Source organism: Tenrec ecaudatus, chromosome 10 (assembly GCF_050624435.1).
Source record: "Tenrec ecaudatus isolate mTenEca1 chromosome 10, mTenEca1.hap1, whole genome shotgun sequence".
NCBI classification, from domain to species: Eukaryota; Metazoa; Chordata; class Mammalia; order Afrosoricida; family Tenrecidae; genus Tenrec; species Tenrec ecaudatus.
The window spans coordinates 31,387,842-31,413,846 of NC_134539.1; the positions used below are offsets into that span (position 1 = coordinate 31,387,842).

General features: G+C 39.0%; 1 protein-coding gene, 1 non-coding gene and 1 pseudogene across 13 annotated transcripts in view; all 3 read right to left on the reverse strand.

Annotated features, from left to right (window-relative positions):
- UBAP2 (ubiquitin associated protein 2) overlaps positions 1–26,005 on the reverse strand; it is a 123,250-nt gene that overhangs the window by 27,331 nt on the left and 69,914 nt on the right. For 11 of the 12 annotated variants that reach the window (XM_075560039.1, XM_075560042.1, XM_075560037.1 and 8 more), the window contains 5 exons: positions 22,739–22,819; positions 14,273–14,327; positions 11,896–11,999; positions 6,189–6,241; positions 1,724–1,791 (listed from right to left, as the gene is read on the reverse strand). In XM_075560039.1, coding sequence (XP_075416154.1) covers positions 1,724–1,791; positions 6,189–6,241; positions 11,896–11,999; positions 14,273–14,327; positions 22,739–22,819 — 361 coding nt within the window. Of the gene's footprint in view, positions 1–1,723; positions 1,792–6,188; positions 6,242–11,895; positions 12,000–14,272; positions 14,328–19,974; positions 20,012–21,291; positions 21,322–22,738; positions 22,820–26,005 lie in introns of those variants that run through there. The other variant, XM_075560045.1, reaches the window with a different exon arrangement.
- Positions 15,166–15,301, reverse strand: LOC142460529 (small nucleolar RNA SNORA5). The gene has a single exon (XR_012786718.1). It is a non-coding gene; the product is annotated as a small nucleolar RNA SNORA5 (small nucleolar RNA).
- LOC142460172 (cytochrome c oxidase subunit 7C, mitochondrial pseudogene) lies at positions 23,555–23,879 on the reverse strand (annotated as a pseudogene).

Consider the following 26,005-nt stretch of genomic DNA (forward strand, 5'->3'; position numbering starts at 1 on the left):
ACAGATGTTGCCATTCTCATTCAAAAACATTTTGCTTTCTACTTGAGCCCTTGGTATCAGATTCTCATTTTTTCCCCTTCTTCCCTGCCCCCCACTCCCTCACGAACCCTTGATAATTTATAACTTAATATTTTGTCATGTCTTATACTGTCCGACATCTCTTTTTGCCAACTTTTCTCTTGTCCGTCCCCCAGCAGGGAGTTATATGTAGATCCTTGTAATCGATTATCCCCTTCTACCCAACCTTCCCAGTATCGCCACTCTCACCACTGGTCCTGAGGGGGGTTATCTGCCCTGGATTCCCTGTGTTTCCAGTTCTTATCTGTACCAATGTACATCCTCTGGTCTAGCTGGATTTGTAAGATAAAATTGGGATCATGAAAGTAGGGAGGAGGAAGCAATAAAGAACTAGAGGAAAGTTGTATGTTTCATTGTTGCTACACTGCACCCTGACTGGCTCACGACCCTCTGTTAGGGGATGTCCAGTTGCCTACAGATGGGCTTTGGGTCCCAACTCTGCACTCCCCATCATTCACAATGATATGATTTTTTGGTTCTCTGACGCCTGAAAAGAACCATCTTTTATAATGAAAATTATCCTATCAGCATTATAGAGAAAGAAAGAAGATGCTTCAAAAAGTTTTCCCTAATACCCAGCTCATTATCATGAGATTAGAAAGGCAGGTTCAATAGTGCCTTACATATTGAAACATCATCCTTCTACGAGAGTATCTCCAAAACGTGTGGGAGGTTCCACATCTTTGCATTCTATACGAATATTTTTGGAGGCACCTCACAGAGCACTGTGTTTTGAAACCATAGTGATAAGTGTTTAAATTGCTTCTTGGCTGCTTTTTTACAATCAGATGTAAACGTGTCTCTGGTTGCTGCGGCACAAAGACGTGTTGATTTTCTTTAATGATTCAGTTCTGTACACGTTCTATGAATGTTATTATCCCCAAAGCTTCTTCCTGTTCTGCAATTCACAAGCCAAGTAGATTACAATAGGCATAAGAAATTTGTCTTAAATCTAAATCAATAGTATTACGTGAAAACGCCAAAGGATATCCTATAATAAGCTTAAAAAACAGTAACTACGCTTTTCAGAAGTGGACTTTCAGGCCTTTCTTCCTAATCTACCTCAGTCGGAAGCTCTGCTGGAATCTTTACAGCATCCTAGTATCATGCACGCCTCTGTGAACTGATAGGCAGTGACTCCGTATGAAGTGTGTTGACTAGGAATCAAAGCTAGGGCTCCCAAACCTAGGGTGAAAATTCTGCTGAAAATCCACCAGTGAGGCTGCCCCCTCCTCCCCTGCAAAGCCAATAGTTTAATGGAACCTTCTTCTGAAGGTACCCTAACAAGATTCAGGAAAGCGTATTACTGAGAGAACTGTCTGCAGCCACCTATTGATCACAGGTACATGGTTAAACCCGTTTTGTTTAGAATAAACCTGTGCGTACATGAACTGGCTTTGCTAACAGACACCTATTGAACTACGTGTATTAGACATTTTGTCAGTGTTCTAATTTTTATATAATTGAAGTTTCCTCAGCTGACCAGATAGGTTAGGAATAAAATAAAAGCTAGTTTGAGATTGAAAAAGAAAAGAAAATTAAAGCTAGGTAGACATACTCAAAGACCAAAATACTTTGCCCTAGCAAAAAAAAAAACTTACAATAATGGTTGACTCACAAAACAAAGGGGGCAAAAGGTGTTTACCTTTGTCCAGGGGTGACATGATTCTCTGCTGGGACAGATGAAGCAGTGAAGACCTTTGTTTCAGAAAGCTGTGTGGGAAACAAAACATGTTTTACCCTTAGATGTAAAGCCAGAAATGTATTGAAGACTGGCAAATTTTTTCACCAGTACGTTCAATTGTACTATACCCAAAAGGGGTTCTGCAAAAAAGAAGGAAATAGGTTTTTCCCCCTTCCTTCTGGTGATAAAACTTTCTTTTAAAAAAATCATTTTATTAGGGGCTCATACAACTCTTATCGCAATCCATACATACATCAATTGTGTAAAGCACATTTGTACATTCATTGCCCTCATCATTCTCAAAACATCTGCTCTCCACCTAAGCCCCTGGCATCAGCTCCTCATTTTCCTCCCCTCTCCCCCCTCCCCCGGTGATAAAACTTTTAGATTGACAAGCCTACAATAAAGGTGTCACACCATTATATAACTGATGGGAGACAACAAAGTCACACTAATGTCCAACGAGTGTTCATGTCCCAGCCCAACTACTCTCTATTTGCCACTACATCAAAAGAAACCCCCAATAAAACCATGGTCTGTGCTACCCAAAAATGCCAAGAGGGAACAAAGTTTTAAAAAGTAAATTAAACAAACTGTTTCCTCCAAAGATGGCTTTTATATTTCGCTGACCAGTAATCTATATTGATTTATTAGACTATAAATTTGGCTTTGAAAAAATAAAATTGTATTGAGGTAAAACAGATCTAAACAGTAAATATTTAAACAACTGAACAGTGAGTGGCATGCACATACTCCATTAGAATTACCACCACTCATAGGTGGGCCCGCATAGCATAGGCGTGCTTCCTAACAGTATGTACCAAGTTGCGTCCCTTCCTGCCTTTGTTGACAGAGCATAATTGCTTCGAGATTCATGCATACTGTTTTAGCTCATTCATTTTTATTGCCACTCACAATAAAAATGGTTGAAACTTCAATTTTCTTTTTTTTTTTAATTTTAACAATTTATTAGGGGCTCATACAATTCTTATCACAGTTCATACATATACATACATAAATTGTATAAAGCACATCTGTACAGTCCCTGCCCTAATCATTTTTTTCTCCTCTTTTCTTTTTTTACATTTTATTAGGGACCCATACAACTCTTATCACCATCCATACATATACATACATCAATTGTATAAAGCACATCCATACATTCCCTGCCCCAATCATTCTCAAAGCATTTGCTCTCCACTTAAGCCCCTTGCATCAGGTCCTCTTTTTTTTTTTCCCCTCCCTCCCCTTCAATTTTCATTAATGAAATTGGCATGGTCTTCTGAAGGCTAACAAGTATTGATCAAACAAAATAACACAAGAAACTAATGAAAAGTACTACTCAAAGGCAGATGTTATTCTTCACACCCTGAAATGTCTCCCAGATCTTTGAGACTCTTAAAATCAGACTTTCTGAGACAGGACTATCCAGGCAATGACTGAGGAGAGGTGTTCCCTTTCTTTAAAAACAAAAAGTGCCAACCCAATGATATTTCAAAAGGAAGGGACGATTGTACTCCCTTTCCTGGTAGTATTTTAAAACAGAGCGCGCATTAGGCTTGCAGCAACTGTAGGTAGTATTTTAAAACAGCCTACAGACCTTAAAGAAACTTATTAACTATAATTAAGTAAGAGTCAAGAAAGAACAGCAAGGGGTAATTCTATGAAAAGCAGCTGCAGAGTAGCCCTAGAGTCACTTAACTATAAAGTTAAAAGAGATGCAAAACGCTGACACCAGAGCTACCCCTGGTGTTGTACTGAGACAGGATTTCCCCCTTCTCTTAAAACAGGGCTGTCATCGTAAAGGAGAGGTGAATAGTGATTGTTCTAAGGTATCAATGGAATTTAGGACTACATTTTAAAATTATTTCCCTACCAATCACATTATTTTGTGTTGCCTCAAAAATTTTTGTATTTTCTTGATAATTTCATATTAAAAAGAGATGCACATACCTACTGTGCTATTTTCATTAATTATATATCACACTGTATAACGTCTGCCCTGCACAGAATGCTGTCTCACTGTTTATTGTATATTACTTATTAGCAAATTTTTGTAAGACTTTATCTGATTAGCCATTAACACTATTCATTGAAATGGTAATAACTGAGAGAATCAGAAAGATGTCTTGTCCAAGCCAAGATCAAAAGGTCAACAGAGCTACAACGTGAATATAAGCTTTGCCTTCCACTGGTGTTTTCTAACCTGAGAGGTCAAGACAGGACATGCCTGGCTTTTAGCCTTAGTCTTTTTGCTTTGAATTCATTCTAACAAAAATTCAAATGCACAGTAGGATGGCCGTGCTTGAAATACCAAACGGTACCACGGGGTGCTCACTCTGACTTCCCTTTATCCGTAGGAGAGCTCTCCACTGGTTTACATAAGCACTCAGCTCTTCCCCTTCTCACATTACTAGTAACAGAGAACCAAGTGACATCCCATCTCAAGGACTGGTGGTTAATATAGAGCAGCAGTGAATAAACAGCCTAAATCTCAATCAAATGAATGTATTTATTTTTATCCTATGGGCTAGGTGACAAGCCGATAACCACACAGTTGGCAGTTCAAACACACCAGTCTTTCTGGGGCACAAAGAGATGGCTGTCCACTCCTGTGAAGATTGACAGGCTCTCTGAGTTATAATTGACTGAAGAGCATGAGGAAGTTTTCTTGGTTTGTGTTTTGGGTTGTTGCCTCATACCCACCCTAATTCTCTTACAAGTCAAATATACAATTACTAAAAAGGGAAATAACACACGTACAAAGGTTTTTAAAAAGTCCTTTTAAGTTACTTTAGTTTTTATTTTCTTCTTACAGTTTTATAAAGTAAAAATAATTCTATGCCACAATATTGTTAACATGCCATTTAGAAGGATAACTGGTCTAGGAATTGCTGCTACCCTTTCTCACAAGTAAAGAAATCAAGCCCCAGGAACAGTGCCCTGACTAAGGTCCTTAAAAATTCATCTCTCATTCCAAACTGCTTCTGTCAGCACAAATCCATAGAGGCATTTAGGAAAGAGAACCAAGTCTGTGGCCTATGCAACTCTAAATTGTTTCGTCCCTTAATTTTTTCCTGGTTCATGTCTGATCAAACTCTCAAGCACATGCTTCTGTCCAAACCTTAAACACCATATAGAAAGACAGTGTAGGGTAAGAAATTATGCTACTTCAATTGCTCCTTTTTATATTATCTAGTAGAAAATGTTTTCCTAAAGAAGTTATTTTGAAGACAAAACATACAGTACTGCACAGAAACTAATGTAGTACACTAAATAAAAACAACCCTCCCCACCCCCAACAAAACACCTGTGGATCAAAAAAGTTTGTCTAGTCAAAAGGGAGAATGAAGGGTGGGACCTGGAATTAGGATGACTTGCACAAGTTAATTTCAACTGTATCCCTGTGGGATACAGAAGGATTTCTCCCAAGCTGTCTCCCCCAAATATATGCCAAACGTAGCTGCTTGGGAATGTTATACACTTGGAGGTCATCAGAAGTAAGTCAGCCATCTAGAGCAAGCAGACACCACTGTTTCTCTCACAACAAATAGGGCCCACTCCCTTCTGATAAGGATAGTAGTTGTCTGTTTCCTTGTAGGAGACTCCAGAGAAGTCAAACCTGCCCAAGGATGACTAAGGCTAGGCTGCCATCATGACTCTAGGGTCTGCCCATCTTGTCACATGTATACCCCTAGACCTTCCCATTGCCGTGGGCACACCCCTAGCTCATCCCCTTCCTGTCACACTTATGCCTATCATACATCCCCTTCCTAAGATGTGCATGGCTACTGTACTGCTCCTTCCTGTGACGTATGGTGACCTGTAATCATGCCCCCGAAGGAGATATAACCCTTGGTTAGCAGTGAGACGGTCCTTGAGCCTCCTACCTGGTCTCCACCCCACCTCCCTTCAGCCCACACTGTGCATGGACCCGGCTGGTAAGATCATGGCCATCCAGGAGGTGAGCATGCTGCCATGAATTGTGTCTGAATCCAGTATTTGACTCTTCTCTCTCTCATGCTCTCAATGACTTCAATATTTGTATAGCTCAACCGTACAATTGTGCTTATTGAACCCATGATAGTGGTGGGTAGCTGGCGCCCCAATTCATACCACAAAAACATTCTACAAGGGCAGTCCACAGGCAAAGGTTAAAGGGTTATTTGCCTAACAGGCCACACAAAGTAAACTCAAAACTCTCAGTCCTATTTAATGCCTAACCATTTTTAAATAGATGCTTTAAATCCATATCCCTTTAAAATCTCAAACCACCACTTTCTTTCTGAGATGAAACTCTGAAGAAAGCAACATGTCTGAGAACTCGGCTAAGGTAAGATGTCTTACCTTAGGCTTTTTCCCAAAACACACATGCCCCACCTGATGATAAAAGAAAGATGTGTTTGATCAAGTTTAAAGCTCTTACATCTTCAGTCCAGTCTTCCGTTGTCCACTCTTCCACAGAATTCTTCCAAGTCCCTGTTTGGAAATGACAAGTCAATGTTTACATCATAAAGCCATAGTTTTTTCCAAATAAATTTCTCTTTTGTATGGCACAAGAAAGACAACTATTACACAGCTCATGAACAATTTTATTGATGATGCATGAAATGTAAGGCTCTAGAGGGAGGGTGGGGGAAGGAAGGGGAAAAAGATGAGCTTATACCAAGAGCTCAAGTACAAAATGTTTAGGAAATGATGATGGCAACAAACATATTTCATACAATTGATGTATGGGATGTTATAAGAGCTGTAAGAGCCCCAATAAAATGCTTTTTCAAAAAAGAACGGAAACCCAAGGCTCTTAAATGTACTCTCGATAAAATTAGTCATATTCAAAAGAAACTTGCCTACATAATACACATAAATGCAGTTTCATAATTCATGGCAAAATTCTACTGCTTAAATCTACTCTGTAGATATCCAAGCAATTCTGCATTAAGTGAGAAAATGTGGACGATGCAAAATATATGTAATTAACAACATTAAAATTTTCTATAATGGATACAATTTAAAACCAAACAAAGCTCAAGGGCAGGTGTGACTTAAAACACTACTTCAAGTGGACTAGTGAATATTAAATATAGAAAAGCATTTTTAAAAGATAATAATTCTATCCTATGGTTTCCTAATAGACCTCCAGCCAAGAAAAACATTAGTTCTGCTCATAGCCCTGTCTGGGCTCTGCAGAGGAGGTTAGAGGTGCTCCCAACAGCGCAAGAGCTCCACAGAAAGTGCTGGTGCTTATGGACCCGGCTTCGGACTGAGACTCCTTCTGAACAGCCTGCTAATCTAAAGCAATGATCCAAACAAATCCAGGAGAAAATATTTTAAAGGAAATACATCAACATATGAATGGTAATCACCTCAAGGAAGTGAGATGTATAGCTGCTCTGTCAGTTTCCTGAGACAGGGCAGCAGCTAACCCACAAAAGCTACTTTTCTAGCAAACACTTTGCATGTGAGCGCTTGTGCATTGGGGGGGGGGGGGGGGGGCTGGGGGGGCTAAGTTAACCTCCTAAACGCAGGTTTTTGCTTTTACAAAGTAAAGGTTTGTGGCAACACTGCATAAAATCCGTCTATGGCACCATTTTCCCAACAACAAATGATCATTCATGTCTTTGAGACACATTTGCTAATCTAACAATATCTCTTTTTCCTAAAAGTTATTTGATTTCAAAGAGCTCAGTATGTTTTCATTCCATGGTTCCACGAAGTTTCTGATACCTCCTAGAACATTGTAAGCATGACTTTAATATGCACCGAGAAACCAAAAAATGTTTTATGACTTGCTTTATTGCCATAGTCTGGGATTAAACCTGCAATATCTTGAAATATGCCTGTATTTTAATTTCAAGCTTGCAACTTCTACACAAAATGAATGCTTAAAGATAAAATTAAAAAAAAGAATGATTGGCACTAAATAGTTTTGGGAATGAAATAGATATTTACTTGTGAAACAGAAATGAATTGCTTGAAAACTCATTCCTAAAACTTTCATCTATGAGGCACTTAGGATTATTGGGGGGGTGGGGGGATTGTGGTAGAATTTTCCTTAAGAACCCATACATCCATCAGCTACCAACCAACTCGTACACACCTGAAAGCCTCCACACTAAACAGGATGTGGGTACCACTCTGAGTGGTGCCAAAGTCACACCTGTCACTGGAAAGATAATTGAAGATATGGACAAGCTTCAATGACAGCATGTACAGTATAAGCCAAAAAATTTGACTTGACTGCTCTATGTGCAAATGAATTTAAGGTTACACCTCTAAAGTAGGTACTTAAAAGAAAGCTAATTAGGAAAATAACAATGCAAAATTCGGAGACTCCTTGAAGGCCAATCTGTCAAATACTTTTATAAGCTAAGGCTGATGGTTTTTATTTTACCAAGTGGTTGTAAAAATAGTTTATTTACATTGTCTGATGAATTTGTATAGCTAGCTTTGATTTTCTGAATGGAAATACTACAAGCATTTCATAAGATTCTAAACCAAGTAAATTTCTGTATTTCAAACCCATCCATATCTTTGAGTCCAAAAGAACTTTCATCTGTCAGATCACAAACTACTTTGTGAGTATTTGATGTCAGTTCTGTGGACGAACATAAAATGGAAGGTTTTTAACATATCAAAACAACAAAGGTATTCATCAAGTCCATAAGTCCGGTATTAGCCCATATGCCCAATACCAATCTATAAATTCCTCTTCAGACTCAGGAAACACATGCAATGATGTCAAATGCAGGAAGATCACAGGGCAGTAGGTAGAAAGGCTTGTGGATCCAATGGCGGTAGAGGCTTCTCAGTGCTGGCGTGGGTCTCCAAGTGGCTCCTCCAGCTCCAGGATTCTGGCTGCCATCAGCATAGCTCCATCAGGCTTGTTGTCAGTAATGTCACAGGGAGTGTGTGCCCCGCCTCCAGCGAGCTATTTATCTTCTTAGCGCCTCCAAATGAGGTCCATCAAGCTGAATGGCAGGCTACACTCTACCCCTTCACTCTTAATACTCTCAAATTGACACCAGAACATGTAACTATCACAGGTAGTAATGACATTTTAAGAATATTGAGCCTTCCAATTCATGAACACTATGAACCCTTTCTACTGTCACATTTCAGAGATGTATAAGGCAGTTCCAGACCAGTTCACTACAGGGATATCACAATGAAACAAGTTATCATGATTTTTTTTTTGTTTTCTAGTGCATATAAAGTTATGCTTACACTACACTAGAGTCTAGTAAGTCAAGTTTGAAATATTGTGAGAATTACTAAAATGTGAAAAGATAAAAGCAAGCATACGTTGGAAAAACGACGCCAATAGATTAGCATGACACACAGGGCTGCCTGCAACCCTTCAATCTGTAACAGATGCCCTATCTATGGAACACAGTAAGGAGAGCCATCCCCACATTTGGGACACTGATTTTTCTCATAATTTTCAGCATGGAATAAGAACTTTGCATCTATGTTGTCAGATCTATTCATAGCCCCCTCACCTTACCTCCCCCATCCCTACAATGGTGTTCTAAACTATACATTTTTTTTCTGTCAATTTTATTTCAATCATGCAAAATGGGGCTCTATCTACTCCCATAATGAGGTACAGTCTCAGAAACTCATAGGGCGTTTCTACCATGTCCTACAGGGTCACTATGAGTCAGCAACAACTAACTCAATGACTGTGATTTTGGTTTTTATATACAATATATATCAGTGTATAAGAATACCATCCTTCCTTTTAGTAATTAGTGGTGGTTCTGTGATTTTATGCCTTTGTCAGAATTCACCCACCTGATCTGTATGCCTGTGTGAAGAGTAAATTTTAATATATGTAAACTACACTTGAGTAAACATGATTTTAAACAATCAGAAAAAATAATGTGGAAAATTGTAGTGTGGTGGAAAACCATAGAATAAATGTAAAGACTGAGTCAATGATGAATGTAAAGGCACAATAGTGAGACTTCTGCGAACCTCCTTTAACTCTAATAACCTTTCTAGATTCTGTATCATCTCGAAAAATGACAGAGAATGTTTTCTCCTTTTCATCCCTTACACGCTGTGTTTACTCCCTTACTGTATGGCGAGAATCTCTAAGAGAGTGATGGAGACAAGCAATGAGAGCAAGCATCTTTCTCTTACGCCACAGGCAAAGCTTTCAACACATCACCTTTATGTGCAAGGCTCGCTCTGGTTTACGCAGATAATCCCTATGGGACATTTCCCTGCTATTCTTGATCTCTGATTCTTTTAAAATTATGAACAGATATTGAATTTTGTCAAATGCTTTTCTTATTGAGTAAATTTCTTCTTTATTCTGTTAAAGAAATAATATTGCTTTTTTCTGATATAACATACATTCCATCATTTTAAAGTACATAATTGAGTGGTTCTTAGTATATTCATATCGTTGTGAAGTACCATGATCTAATTCCAGAGCATTTTCATCATCTCAAAAAGAAAACTGGGCCATTAGCACTCACCCTGCATTCCTGCCTCTCCCAACTCTGGAAGCCACTAATCAGTTTTCTATCTCTAGATAATAGATATGAGTGGGGATCATACAATAGATGGTCTTTTATGGCTGACGTCTTTCTTCCCCCTGGCATGTTTTAAGACTCATCTATGCTGAAGCATATCAGGACTGGTCCTTTAGATGGCTAAATAAATTCCATCATATCACTATGCCAGATGTCATTTATCCACTAATCAAGTTAATGAATTTGGGGGGGAGGGGGGCGGTGGTGGTGGCTAGTATGAATCCTGTTGGTATGACATTCATGCACAAAGTTTTGTATGAACACACAATTCCTATTCTCATGTAATTTTAACATGGTTTTGATATAATATTATTCTCTCTTGTCTTATTGGGTTCTGTTTTCTATTATTATGATTAATAATTTTATATCTGGGCTGATAAGTGAGATTGTGTTAGTCCATAGAGTATCATGGTAGTTATATAATTTCATGTCAACTTGATAAATAAGAATGAAGGTCACAGCTTGGTGATCCCTCCTTGTGGGCATAGTCTTCTCATGTGGATTCTCCAGTTTCTTCTCTTCTTCCCTGAAGCTGGGACACACACTCTCTGCTTCATATTCCTGTTAACAAGCCACATGGAGCTACATTGATGGCAGCTAGAGCCCTGGAGATGCATCCACTGCCACTAGACCCACGGAGCTTTCCACCCACTGACCTGTGATCTTCCTGCAATCAGCATCATTGCATGTGCTGCCTGAGTCTAAAGAGGAATTCATGGGCTAATATCAGACTTATGAGCTAATACTGAACTTATGGACTTGATCTCTAAGTTTTATTAATGCATAAATTACTTCTTGATATAAAGTTCTCTTACATGTATATGAGGGTCTCTGGATTTGTTTCTCTAGTCAACCTGGACTAACACAAGTATCTTCTTAGGATACGTCACTACCTATACAATCTCTATCAATGTCCCTTTTCTCATTCCTGCCACCAATTATTTATGCTTCCTCTCTTTTTCTTTGTTTAGTCTCAAGAGAAGTTTTTTAATCTTATTAGTCTTTTCAAACAACCATTACAACTTTTTGCTGTCTATCCTTGATTTCTCATTCATTAGTCTATACTTCCAGGGTTGATGTTAATGGATGCTAACTTTTTAAGCTATAGATATATGTTTCAGAATGCTGAATTGAGTTCTATGTAAATAAATACTGCAATAACAAATATTTACCCAGAAAATAACCCCAAAATAGCAGGACTTAGAAAATCTTGCAGAAACAATGTTGTCTCAACCCCACCAACCACCTAGCACTTTATTTGGCTAAATTTTAGTTTCCACAATTCTGAATGGTGAATACATCTAACAAACTTGAGCGCTCCCCAGACACATGGAGAATGGAACCTGATTTGGATTAACTTGTGGCTGATTGCCATCTACAACCCCTGAATCAGTGAGGAAGGTAAAAACAAAACAAACAGCATTAGGAAGTAAGAGAGTTTGGGGGTTAGGAGCCGGCTCAGAGCTAGGGCAACAGCCTGTGCTTCCTTGTTCTCCACCTGCACACATTTTGACATCATCTTTGTATGAAAACACAAAAGGGTGGGAGTAAAACATTTAAAAAGCAAAGCAAGACTAAAACACTTACCAGTTCCTTCATCTGCACCATTATGAGTAGCTTCCCAAACTGCTGGTTTTGTTCCACATCCATCCGAGGATAAAGGATCTGAATAGTCCGCAGGATTAAATGTTCTGGGGTAAAAATAAAGAATAAAGGCAAATGAAGCAAGCATCAAAGCCACAAAACTGACTGTACATGATCTCCTCAAACAAGTTCAATTTCTTCACACAACAACACCAAAAGTCTTAGCCCTCAGTCCCCTATTCAATTGTAGCTTATTCATCAGGCTACTACCAGGGTCAAAAACAGATGTCTCTGCAACCTGGAGAAGGTGGCAAGGGCTGAGATCACTGTGTGCAAAGAAGAAAACAGCTTCCAGGACATCAAGCCCAGACTGAAGAAGAAAACAAGTGTCTTTGTTCCAAAATCAAATTTTGACTTGTTTAATCTTTACCATAAAATTGTATGTTCCTTATTTCTAGGAAGAAGACCTTAATTGGGGCAGTTAAAGTAACTGGCTGTTCATTATAAGGGTCGAGGTTTGAGTCCACCCAGAGGCACCTTAAGGAAAGAAAACCTTATCAAGCTACCCAAAACCCCGACACTGGAAACCCTACGAATCACACCTGTGCTCTGACCAAGTGGGCCCAAGTCAGAACTGACTCCAGAGAAACGGTGCTTTATGTGTAGAAATGTTAAGTATAAATAAAATCTTAAGCTAAACTCTTACACTGAAAACATAGGAAATCATGAGTTGAGTTTTTAAAACAAAGGCCAAAAAAAATAACTATCTTTGACATGTTCACAAAGTATTTTTTAAAGCAACCACAAAAAGCACCAGAGCATGTATGAGGCCCCAATAAAATGATTTAAAAACAACAAAAAAAGCACACAGCAGTTTAGAGCTTAATGGGTCAAACATAAACGTTTTAGCGTTTGTTCCCGGAGTTTTGGTCCATCCCTTTTGAAAAAAGCAGGAAGGTCTGGGCTAAATTAGGGACGCCACCTCTAGAGGGCACTGGCCCAACAGGACTGCGCTGAGGCTCCTGGAGACAAAAGCCCATTCCTTTTATTCCTATCCTCCCTCTGTTTGTGATAAAAAATTTAGCTTCTCTAAAAGCCCAATGGAAACAAATCCTTTAGAACAGCGGTTCTCAGCCTTCCTCATGCCATGACCCTTTCATACAGTTCCTCATGTGGTGGGGACCCCAACCATAAAATTATTTTTGTTGTTACTCCATCATTGTAATTTTGCTACTGTTATGAATCGTAATGTAAATACCTGATATGTATTTTCATTGTAACAAACTGAACATAATTAAAACATAGTGATTCATCACAAAAAAATATGTAATTACATTTTGTGAAATACTCATTTCTAATGACAAATAAATGAAATTTTGTCTTGAAGAATGGTGCAGCATGGGTAACAGTCTTAATAGAACAACAGTAAACTAAATTGCTATATTTTGCGACAGTATGCGTAAAAAGCCAACTTCTTGGTTTCTAAGACCATCAGAAATATGTTTTCAAATGATCTTGGGCAATCCCTGTGAAAGGGTCGTTTGACAGCCCCCACCAAAGGGGTTGCAACCCACAGGTTGAGAACTGCTGCTTTAGAAGCAGCAGAAAATTTAAAAGTTCATATTCATAAGTCTTCAATAAACTGTTAATTAAACGTATTTAGTGAAAGTATGCCCTTTAGTACCATGATTCAGGGGAACAATGATCACTTTCATGTAAGCTTTGTGTTTACTTAGCACTGAAAGAGTCTTACCAACAAAGCTCCTTAGGTTCCGAACAGTTCTCAAAGCAGCAGGGCTCAACCAGGGATGAGTGTGCCTCCAGAGAGAATTTTACAACATGTGGGGCACTTTTTTATATTCTTATTGGTGAGTACTAACCCCAAAGTCAGTTGTTCATCCCTACCAACCTCTCTCTGTAGTAGAAAAAGGAGGATGCCGGCTTTATAAAGATTCAAAGTCTCTGACACCCGAAAGCACCAGCTCTAGTCTGTCCTCTAGGGTTGCTGAGTCAACTTGATGGCTGTGCAGTTCTGTGTTTTGTTTGTTTGTTTTATAATGTTTTGAATGGTAGGCAAGGAGATGGAGAGAGTGCCTCTGATTTGTAGTAGGCAGAAACCAGGGATACTGCTAAACAACTTAAATTGCCCCAATAATGCCTGCTTCAAACACAAAATTGTCCAATCAAAATGTCCAAATGCCGAGGTAGAGAAGCCCTACTCTGTTGTCTATTAAAATACCAATTTTATCCACTTCACTTATTAACAAGCTTCTTTTAAACATTAAAAACACCCAAATCACTAGTAAAATTGGTATAGCATAGAACAGGAGAAACCAGAGTAAAAAGGCAGCAACTACAAATGTAGGATTATTTGACTTACCCCATTCCTTGAGTAGAGAATCTTCCTGCCCCTCTCCCTCTGCCACGTCCAAATCCTTTCAAACGAAAGAAACAAATACAGTTCATGTCCCACACAATTAATCATACTGCTACCAACTTCATTTGACACTCCTCTACCCAAACAGCGCTGTCATTATTCCTGACATCAACATCTCATCCAGTGCACCCAACCTACTGGTCCCTGCTGGCACAGCTACCTGCCCAGTAAGTAACCCGAGTGATATAGGACAGCATCTAATTATTCTGCTTGTATAATATCTGCGGATGCTGCAGCTTAGCACAATGCAAAAAGTAATAAAATAATACTTTATTTTATTCTTATAAAATAAAGTAGGTCTTTTTAAATCAGCAAGTGCAAATATCATAACATAAGGCTCTATTTTCATTTTAAAGAAAACCAGGAGGAGAACAATCACTAAGTAACCTGCAGGCTGTGTTCTATCACTCTCTACACACTGCCCCTTGAACCAGCAGGCAGGCACGATGGCAGCAAGTCTGCGTCAGGGCAGAATCAGAGGGCGGGGAGAATAAGAGGAGCCCCTGTGTCTCCAGAGATGGTCGTTTATATGCAACTTAATAAAAAAACCACCAAGTCCATTCTGACTCCTAGGGTTCCTAGAGGGTTTCCGAAACTTTTTGTAAATCTTCACAGGCACCAACGGTCTTATCTTTCTCCGATGGTGGGTTTAAATCGTTGACCTAGAAGTTAGCAGTCTACCTCTCCCCAAACAATGCCACCAAGGCTCCAAACAAGCATAAATCAGAAATCTTTTCTTTACAAAATCTAAAAAGTGATTTTTTTTTTAAGTAGACCACAAGTTTACCTGGTGAGGGCAATAGGCCCGCCAGTCTACCCCACAAGGTTTAGTAGCTTAACGTCTGTCACAACATTTATCCCTGAGGCCCAGAGGAGATGTACAGGGCCCATGAGTTACAGTGTTTCTGTGGCAGCCTTTAGGGCCAGTGCTCCCCATGTATGGGGCAAGGCACTGAATATGACACAGCTGCAATAAAAAAGGAAGAAAAAAAATTTTTATCTTACTATTTTAAAGGCCTGTCTCAAGGCCCAGACTGATTAATAAGGTTACCTTTCTTCAGTTTCACAGACCCAAGGTTTGCCAAAGGTAAACCACAACTAAACCGAATACAAACTTTATCTAGGATGACAGCTTTCATCCATAAGATTTGGGCAAGAAAACAATCCAAATTTAGGAATAAGAAAGTTTCATATTAGTGTTAATTTTTAATAAGTAAAAAACCTGGCTATTAAACGAGAGCTAATTTTTAAGACGTAAAACATTTAATTATCTAAATAGTTAAAAGAGCAAAGCTTAAATAAAAATAAAATAATGAGCAATGGCATTTTATTGGGGCCATAAATGAAATACTGAATATGCTACAAAACAGATGAAACTTGACAGCATTATATTAAGTTATATTAAGTTAAAGCAGGCAGTCCCAAAAGACCCCCATATGATCCCATTTTTATGAAATACGCAAAACAGGCAAGTCAGTAAGACAGAAAATAGAATGGTGGTTACTGGAGCTAGTGAAGGGAAATAGGAGGTGACTGCTAAAAGGTACCAGGTTTCTTTTTGGGGTGATGAAAATGTTCTAAGAGTCGCACAATTCTGTGACTATGTTAAGTAGCAGCAAAGTGTACCTTTAAATGGTGAATTGTATGATTTGTTACAAAAGGAAAACAAAAAACACTTAACTGATCCTGGTAAGTGGGTTCATGGAGACCCATTTTAACAGAAATTCAATTTCAGTGTCATCCATGTGGCAAATAGCACTAACCATGGTTAAATATTAATAGGGGCTAGTTTTTAAAAAGGGAGTCTTCTAAGAAATCATTCAACAGTATCAAAAATACTTGAGTTGCAAAGCAAGATAAAAGGAAAGAGTGGCAAGGTGGGAATTTATGAGACATACAAATCCTAAGGCCAGAAAGTTAAAAAGGGAATTCTGCAAGGGTGCTGGAAAAGGTCAGTATCAACAGCAGCAGCTGTGCTCAAGTCTCCACTTCAACCAACTCAGACATCTTCAGTAGGCTGCACCAACTAGAGGAAGACAGCAAAATTGTTCTCTTCCTCATACTACTACCAGCAACATGTATCCTAAGTATATTCATGACCCTAAAACCATTTTTCTCATCCAACAGCCCAGTGAAGGACCAAAGGTCTTTTGATGGAAAAAAAAAATTAAGTCCAATGTTTTAGAAGATCATTCTAAAGAATAAATCAGTGTTTTGGTAACTCTTACATTTTTTCCCAGGACTGGGACTCTACAACATCTACACTCAGCAAATGCTCAGATTCTTGGTTAACTAAAAAAATACCTTTAACACTGAAAGCCACAGTAAACAAAAAATGGTCAATGATGCTAAATTCCATATTATTCTGGAACCTATACCAAGAACAGTATGGGTATATTTACTCAAACACACACACACACACACACACACACACTTAAAAAGTAATACAAATACATGAAGAGAAGAAACATGATACCTCCCATGCCTTACCCTCAAGAAACCTTGAATCCAGCTACTCTTGCTATAGATTTACCTATTCTGGAATTCAAATAAAGAAAAGCTTATCCCCGCAAAAAAACAAACAAAAAAACCAAGCTACAGCAGCAACAAATTAAAACCTCAATCTAAAAGAAAGCAGAGGGGGCAAGGAAAAAAAGAAGAGCTGATACCAAGGGCTCAAGTAGGAAGAAAATATTCTAAAAATGGTGTATGGATTGTTTATAAGAGTTAAATAAGAGCTCCCAATAAAATGCTCTTTTAAGTAAAAAAAAATCTTAAGAGCAGTAAAAGCCCCCAATAAAACAATATATAATAAAGCTGAAAATATTAATAGAGCCTAACGCATCTGCAATAATCCACTTTCCCATGCACTCTTCACGACAGATAGAGAAGCTATTCACAACAGGGAGCTACTAACAATGATACAAGACAGAAGAAAATGTTCTAAAAGTATTAAAATCCACTGACAGGCTACAAAAACCACTAACCAAATAACAGCAATTTGACTACTGTTCTTTATGAAACAGTAAATGTTATCACGCATGTTCTTTAGAACACTGATGCAAAGAATATAATTTTAGTTGCTCCTTGCTCTGTGATCATCACAGATGTGGCTGGTCTCTATACAAGTCCACTGCTTGCAAAGTTTTACCATCTAGATATAAGCTACCCTTCAAGAAGGTCCCAGACAAATGCATCAGGAATGCCAGCAGCTGACAGCCCCTTTCAGCATGGGAAAGCTACCAAAGGAGCCTGTTGGCAAACGCTGCCCTGGTTTTCTAGCAATTCAGCCCTACCAAAATCCTTTGTCAGATCCTCACTTCCAACAGTTACAACAGGAAAGATTTTCCAAGAAGTTCACCTGATACCAGCTCCTTTTTACACGTGTGAAAACTGCCCATATAAGGCCAGTTGTTCAAGTCAAGAACAAAAAGTAAAGAAAAATTTTGTCTGGCTGGTTTTATCTCTATTTTGAAAGATTTTGTCTAGGAAAACAAAGTTGCCCCTTTTTTCCCACCCAGAATAAAAACTGACTGTATGTTTTATTGCATTCTGTTCCTATTTGTTAAATTAACTGATGAGAAAATCCCACATAAACCATAGAATCTAGAAAGAACATCAAAAGGTCAAGACAAAGAAAAACCCCTTCCATGATTAATCTAGACATTTATATTAAGAAAAACTATGATGATTTTGCTTGGTCTGTTTATTTTCACTGGTTAGTTCTAGAATGTGTTTTTTATAACAATATATCTGCTTTGTTGGCAACATCCATTGGCCTTTAATTTTTCAAACTGTCTGAAGCAGCCACTCTGAATGGGGCGAACTGAAGGGTTCTGTGAGGCAGCAATAGGGCTTGAGTTTGGAGGACTTGTCCAGTTCTCTAAAAAGCTGATTAAGGCTGGCAGACCATCTAGAGCCCCAGAGCTGAATGACATAAAGGAAGGATTTTTCTCTAAAATCTCTGGAGAAAAGCCGGTTCCCATCAACAGTAAATTTCAAACTTTGACCTCCTTAATTGTGAGGGGAAAAAAATCTCTGTTCTGTTCAGCCAAAGTATAATAATTTGCTATGACAGCCCCAGGAAACTGATCTGGTAGCATGTATCTTGATTGTGATGTCAGTTATAGGAATCTGAAGTATGATATGTAATGCCTCAAAATTATACACATACACTGTATCCATGTCAATCATGTACAACATCATTTTCCTTTAGAGGAGACCAGGGGAAGATAAGCAGGTCCTCCCTGCAATATTTTTGGGAATTCTTGTTTATTTACCTTCACTAATAGAAATGTAAAAACCCCTAAAGAAGCTACTATTTGCTTACAAAACACAATTCAAAGATATTTTCTCAAATGTTACAAGAATCCACAAAGGGACTTATTACAAAGGGCTTTCCTCTGAAAACAGGATAAATTTTCAGCAACGATTAAGGAAAAGTAAGTATACATAGGAAAACCCAATTTTACTTTATTTACTCACATTCACAGTTCTAATGTTATATAAAACTCACCCACATTATAGCATGAATGATTTGAAGTAATAAAAAGATTATGAATTCAAATAAAAAATTATAAGTTTGCATATTTAATTCATGCTGTCTCATTTTTCAACCAATTGTAAGAGGGTAAGGCAGAGATTAAGGAAGAGAGTGAACTACTGAAATTTTAGCAAGCGTTAAAAATCTAACATGAATTAATATTGAGAAGGAGCCAGAAAGCGGTACCAAGAGATGTGAAGTTCAATAGCTCAGAGACAAGAATAGTCAAAATCAAAGAACAAATACAGTGGGGAAAATATAGAACAGTACTCAGAATCATAACAAAGACCATATTCATTGGTCAAAGAGCTGCTGCTAGGACCCCCAACACTGTGACCCTAAGACATTAGGACGACCTTCAAGACTGGAACTAAATCCACCCACAGCGAGCACTTCTCAGCCAGTCACTAAACAAGCACTATAGCACATGAGAGATGTACTCCTCAAAGGGGGCAAACAAGTGGGGACAAATGGAAACGTGGGAAGAGTGCTGGTATATATTGAAGGGCCTAAAATTAATTTCATAAAACAAAGTGTGTTTAATTGTTGAATGAAAAAGTAATATGAAGGGTAGAGGGGAGAGTGCAGTGGAAAGGGGGATGGACAACAGAAAAGTGGGTGAAGGGAAACGTTTGACATTGTAAGATACGACAAAATAATAATAAATTATCAAGGGCTCATAAGGGAGGGAAAAAGGGGAGGGAGGGAAAAAAATGAGGAGCTGATACCAAGGGCTCAAGTAGAAAGCAAATGTTTTGAGAATGATGATGGCAACAAATGTACAAATGTGCTTGACACAATGGATGGATGCATGGATTGTAATAAGAGTTGTACAAGCCCCCAATAAAATGATTTTAAAAAAGAAAAATATGCTTTTCTCTGTAAACCTTCACCTACACCACCATTTGAAATAAATTTTAAATAAAAAAGTATGGATACTACCCAACAGATGACCAATTAACTTGGAACCAGGAGAAACATTCAACTGTTTTAAGGCTAATTCACCAGCAATTAAATTAAGATATTAAATGACAAAAGCAACAAAGCTGACTGGTCAGATACTGGTAAAACCCCCAAGACTATGGTCTGGAACTGAACTCACCTCTGTGTTAACTATGATCTGCTCTGTAAACCTTCACCTAATTCACAATGAAAAGTTAAAAAGGAGGAGGGAAAAAAAAAGACATTAAATGACTTATAACGAAATGTCTGGGAAAATACATAAAACAAGGATATTTGTCCTAAAACTATGAAAGTGAAAGAAAAAATCCTATATCACTGCCTACTTTGTATTAAACTGTACTTTACGAATATTCGCTAAGCAAAATGATTGTGTTTTTGTAAATATTAGTATTGTTTTTTTCTCTCAGGCCCTGTGTAATTCTCTAGACAAGACACGCTTGAAAAGATATCTATTTTTTGCTAAAAGATAAGTTGCTACCCTTCAATGAAATCCCAAAATCAAATCGACTTCCAACAAGTCAATTCCAACTAATAGCGACTCTATATAAGAATTTCTAAGACTATAAAATCTTAAGAGTAGCAGAAAACGCATCTTTCTTTGAAGAAGCGGTTGCTGTTTCTGAACCACCAGCCTTGGAGTTAGTAGTCCAACGCTCATCCAACAGCACCCAGCAGACCTCCTGCCCTTCAGCAGCCTGTTTAAATGCACTTACATTTAGGTGTATGACGTGATGACGTACAATGTGTGTATGTGTTGCTATTTTTTTAAGGTTAGGAGGAGGAGTAAGCTGAAAGGGGGCTTGTAGAGTAGCTTAGACTGGAATACAAAATGAATCACCTGAAACGTAAACCCCTACCTAAGTTTTATATATATATAAATTTTTAATTTACATGGGACATAAAGCCCAAGTCCTGCTACTTTAAATGCTTTCTTAAAAGTAAACTTACTTGAATTATGGATTTTGAAGCTAGCCAATATTGTCTCTTCATGTGTTGTTACTTGGTTTGGTTCTTAACAAATCAACCCCTTTTCAATCTAACAAAAACAAACCTAACACAATCGAGTCATTGCCAACTCAGAGCGACCCTATAGGACAGGGAAGAATTCCCCGAGTTTCCTAAATTGTAAGTGTTCACTTACAGTTAGAAAACTCCATCTTTCTCCTGTGAAGCGTCTCGTTTCAAACTGTTGACCTTGCAGATCACAGCCCACCATGATACCACTACACTACCAGAGCTTCAAGTTCACTTGCTCTCAGGGCTATCTATCCATCAGCACTCCCATCTTTTCATAATGAAAAGTTATTTACCTTGATCTCAGAGAAGAAAAAGTTTGCAACCTTTAAGGGAAGGAGGCAGCAACGCAGATAACCATCCTCCCACTAATTCTCATCTCCCTTAAGAACTCAGGTTCCAGAATAAGACAGACAGATGTGAAATCAAAAGAGAAGCTCACCATGGCCCTAGGCAAGTAATCTGCCTCTCTTAAATCTCAGTGTTCTCATCTGTAAATGAGAACAAAAACAATACCAACAACCTTCAGAGAATTCTGTACATGTAGACTTCTAGCAAAATGTGTGCTAAAGTAAATCACTCACAGTAAATGTTATTCTCTATTCATTTTTGTCCAATCCCCAAACATTCCATAAACAAGTAATTCCAAAGACAAAAAAGTAAATGTCGCAGAAATTTATTGCACTTAAAAAGTGCTAATAAACGTTGCTAAAACATTCAACATCAGAAGGCATGAAACATTTGAATATTGCCATGAAGAAGACCAACTGTGTATGTTATAGCATTCTTTACTCTAGAGATTATCTATGTTCTACAACATATCAATCAGGATAAAGGTGGTACTAAAACCCCTAATCAATAAACTTACTGAAAATGGATAACCCACTGATTAAATTAACATTAAAAGGAAGGGAGAGATAAAAGTGACTTCTGATACAATGCATATCATCATCTTTCACTGCCAGAATGCTCTTTAGAAGCAAGGACAGTGAAACGCTGTCTCCTGTACTTTGGGCATTTTATCAGGAGGACCTAGTCCCTAGGTTAGAATAATATTCTTGACAAAGTAGAGAGTTAGTGAAAAACAGAAAAACTCTCAAGGGGATGGATGGACACAGTGGCTACAAGAGTGGCCTCTCACACGGCAACCATCATGAAGGGCATGCAGCCAGGAGGGGTTCAGTCTCTTGTACACAAGGTTTCCAGGGGTCAGAACAACTCCATGGCACAAGTATAACAGAAGTTCAGTAAAGCACAGTTGAATGAATGAACAAACCTTATTAGTATTTCTGATAAATACAATTTTTAGAATGAAATGCTCATCTGGAGAACACCCCCTGCTGCATCTGAGCAATGCATCAAGCAAAACTGCAATCAATTCAGGTGCCCTCCGGTTAGATTCAAAGTGTGCATATTTTATTACATATCGATTTTGTAACCCTGAATAAATTTATTCATAACTCTCAAATCTATGAAAGTGCATTCTTGAAGTACCTTATGACATCCTTAAGTGGGAAGTGTATGAAATAATTTCTACCAGGGAACATTTGGAAGAAGAAAAAGGACATTAATAATTTCCATTTTAAAAACAGTACCACACAGGGATAAAACACATCTGTCAAAGCCCAATATAAGTGAACCTGATCATCACTTTTGGTCCCTGAGTTTTAAATAACTGATATAAAAAACTTTCTCAGCTCATTTGAAAACCACCAATACGTTTCCTCAAAACTACTTGATCCCAAAAGTTCATTCACAGACACAAGGAAACAAATCAATTGAATCCACAAAATCAATCATTCTTACAAGGACAGTGCTACAGAGTCCAGTCAAGTTTGCCTTTGTCCCTCAGATCAGAAGCACTTACTTCCCTCTTACCCAAGGCTTACCTCTACCCCCACGGGCTCGCTTGCCACGATCTGAAGACTTGTCCCCTTGATTGCAATCGATTCCATTCTCTTCAGTCCTAACTAAAGAAAAAAAGAGCAGAAATAGCTACTTTCCTTTATTAAATCTCTTGTAAGAGACCACACCTGATATCTATGAGAGGCAAGAGCAGAAACACACTTTTAAAAAGGCTAAAACAGAACCAAAAGGCTCAGAAAATAGGAAAACTAAAACAGCAGTAGATTAAAAATGTACAATTATAGCATTTCTTAATTCTGAAAAGGAATTATTCCAAAAATTCTGAAAAGGAATTAAAATAGTGATACTTTTTCTTCTATTTGAGTTTGCCCCAAATCAAAACTACAGCACAGAATTTGTTCCAGTTTTGTTCATTTCAAACCCTAGAAAGACACATATAACAGGTAATAATACCAAGGAAACAATGAATCCTTAGAAAAAAATTAAGTGTTAGAGACAGCTTATCCAGGATGCAATTCAGAAGATATCAATCCCCGGTCTTTCCTTTTCATCCTCACAGTAGCTGTAGTCATCGCTATAACAGTATTATGAGAGATCTGTGCAACTTGCTACACTCACCTGTCAGGGTTCAAAAAAATGAGTTTTCAGTGAAGCCACGCCACTTATACTTGCTCACCGCTTCCCATAATTCCTCTCTCTCTCCTTCGGTTTAGGCCACGGCATTCAGCACCATTACTACATGCTAGCTCTGGTTTTCCGTGTATGAAACTGATTTTCAGACATAACCAGCAGCCTATTAAGTTCAACAGAGCTTGATCCGATTTCAGAGGTCGGGCTTCTTACAATGCTCTTCTCATCTGTTTCACAGACGCATTTAAGCATCCTGATTTCTTAAGCAGTTGGTGTCTTACTATAAAGAAAGGTGCAGCAAATCCCGACCCAGAGAACACAGTCATCACAACCAGTAACCTGAACTTCTTTTCCACAGAAAATGGCAAATTCTTCGCAGGGCCGTGCTCACACTGGCTCCTTCGGACCACTGCGGTGGCCAACCTCCACATGCTCTGCCCCAACCTGGCGCTGCCGGAGGCTCCACGAAACTCCCATAGAGCGACCACAGAAGAACGGAGGTACAGTTCCTATGCTCACCACCTTGTTCTCCATATACTTACTTTGTAAAATGATCTCTCACTCCGCTTCCATTACAAGAGAAGTTTCACGAGGGCATATATTTTATTCACTGCTGTATTCTCAGCACCCCAAAGAGTAGACACTAAATATCTGAGCTAGCAAAAATCTCTAGGGTAATATGGAACGTGTTTACATTTTATTCATTCATAATTTAAGTATTTTGGTTAGTCTGCATAGAAGGCAGGGTTGTTTTGGATAAGTTGTGTCAAACCCTAGGTCTTCCCATTCAGTAACTTTCCTATTAATCTAACCCTCACCTACACCATAAGCATCAATAAATAAGGAGGAAAACACAGTTCTGTCAATCAAGGAATAAAGTACAAAGTGCACTATTTTTGCTGCATAAGGTAGTCATGAGAGACACACAACTACCTACCAGGCCAGTGTTGACAGGAAATTGCAGCAGAGCTCAACCTTATAAAGTAGCCAACTGTAGCTCATTACTAAGTATTAACTATGTTAAACAACATAGCATTGAGGAGATGGATCTATGGGCATTCCGATATTGGTCAAGTCTTTGGCCTTCAGTATGGTGAGATTTTTCATAATAAAGGTGAGACAAAAAGTCTGTACTTGGGTGGGGAGGTAGGGGGGGGTAAGGAAGTGGTGTTAACAAACCCAGGGACAAGGGAAAAACATGGGACCCCAAATGGTAGAGAAGGGGGAGTGGCAGGCCTGGTGGGAAATGATCAAGGGTAAGGTTGCTTAGAGAAGAGGTATACTCTAGCCCAGGTGGCGACGAAGCATGGTAGTACGTCAGGAGGAAAGTCAAGGGATGGAGGAAAGAGCTAGGAGTCAAAGGGCATTCATGGAGGTCTAGACAAAGACATGTACATGCAAATATATATAGGAGGATGGGGAAATAGATCTATGTGTCTATATTTATAGGTCAAGTATTAAGGTGGCGGAAGGACCTTGGGCCTCTACTCAAACACTCCCTCAATGCATGAATACCTTCTTTTATTAAATTGGAACTCTATGATGCTCACTCTCCCGACACAACGGCTGGAGCCAAAGTGGGTGAACAAGTAAATGTGGTGAAGAAAGCTGATGGTGCCCGGCTATCAAAAGAGATAGTGACTGGGGTCTTAAAGGCTTGAAGATAAACAAGCGGCCAGCTAGCTCAAAAGCAACAAAGTCCACATGGAAGAACACACCAGCCTGTGTGATCGAGTGGTCCCAGAGGGATCAGTTACCAGGCATCAAAGAACAAAAAATCATATCATTGACTGCACACCTCCATGATAGGATCGCTGAAGACAAATGGGTGCATAAGCAAATGTGGTGAAGAAAGCTGATGGTGACCGGCTATCAAAAGAGATAGTGTCTGGGGTCTTAAAGGCTTGAAGGTGAACAAGCGGCCATCTAGCTCAGAAGCAAAAAAGTCCACATAGAAGAAGCACACCGGCCAGTGCGATCACGAGGTGCCAAGGGACCAGGTATAAGGCATCATGCAAAAAAAAACCAACAATGATATAAGTGTGTGTATGTATGTGTATATATGTGTATATGTATATATATACCATATTAAATGAAGGGGGAAGTGCAGAGTGGAGACCCAAGGCCCAAGTGTCGGCCAATGGAGATCCCCTCATACAGGGGTTTAGGAGAGGAGATGGGTTAATTAGGGTGCGAGGTAGTACCGATGAAGAACACAGCTTTCCCCCAGATCCTGGATGCTTCCTCCCCCCAACTACCATGATCCGAATTCTACCTTGCAGGCCTGGATAGGACAGAGGCTGTACACTGGTACATATGAGGGTTGGAGGTACAGGGAATCCAGGGTGGATGATACCTTCAGGACCAAGGGTGTGAGGGACGATGCTGGGAGAGTGGAGGGTGAGTGGGTTGGAAAGGGGGAACTGATTACAAGGATCCACATGTGACCTCTTCCCTGGGAGAGGGACAGCAGAGAAGGGGGGAAGGGAGACTCCGGATAGAGCAAGATATGACAAAACAACGATGTATAAATTACCAAGGGCATATGAGGGAGGGGGGAATGGGGAGGGAGGAGGGGGAAAAAAAAGAGGACCTGATGCAAGGGGCTTAAGTGGAGAGCAAATGCCTTGAGAATGATTGGGGCAGGGAATGTATGGATG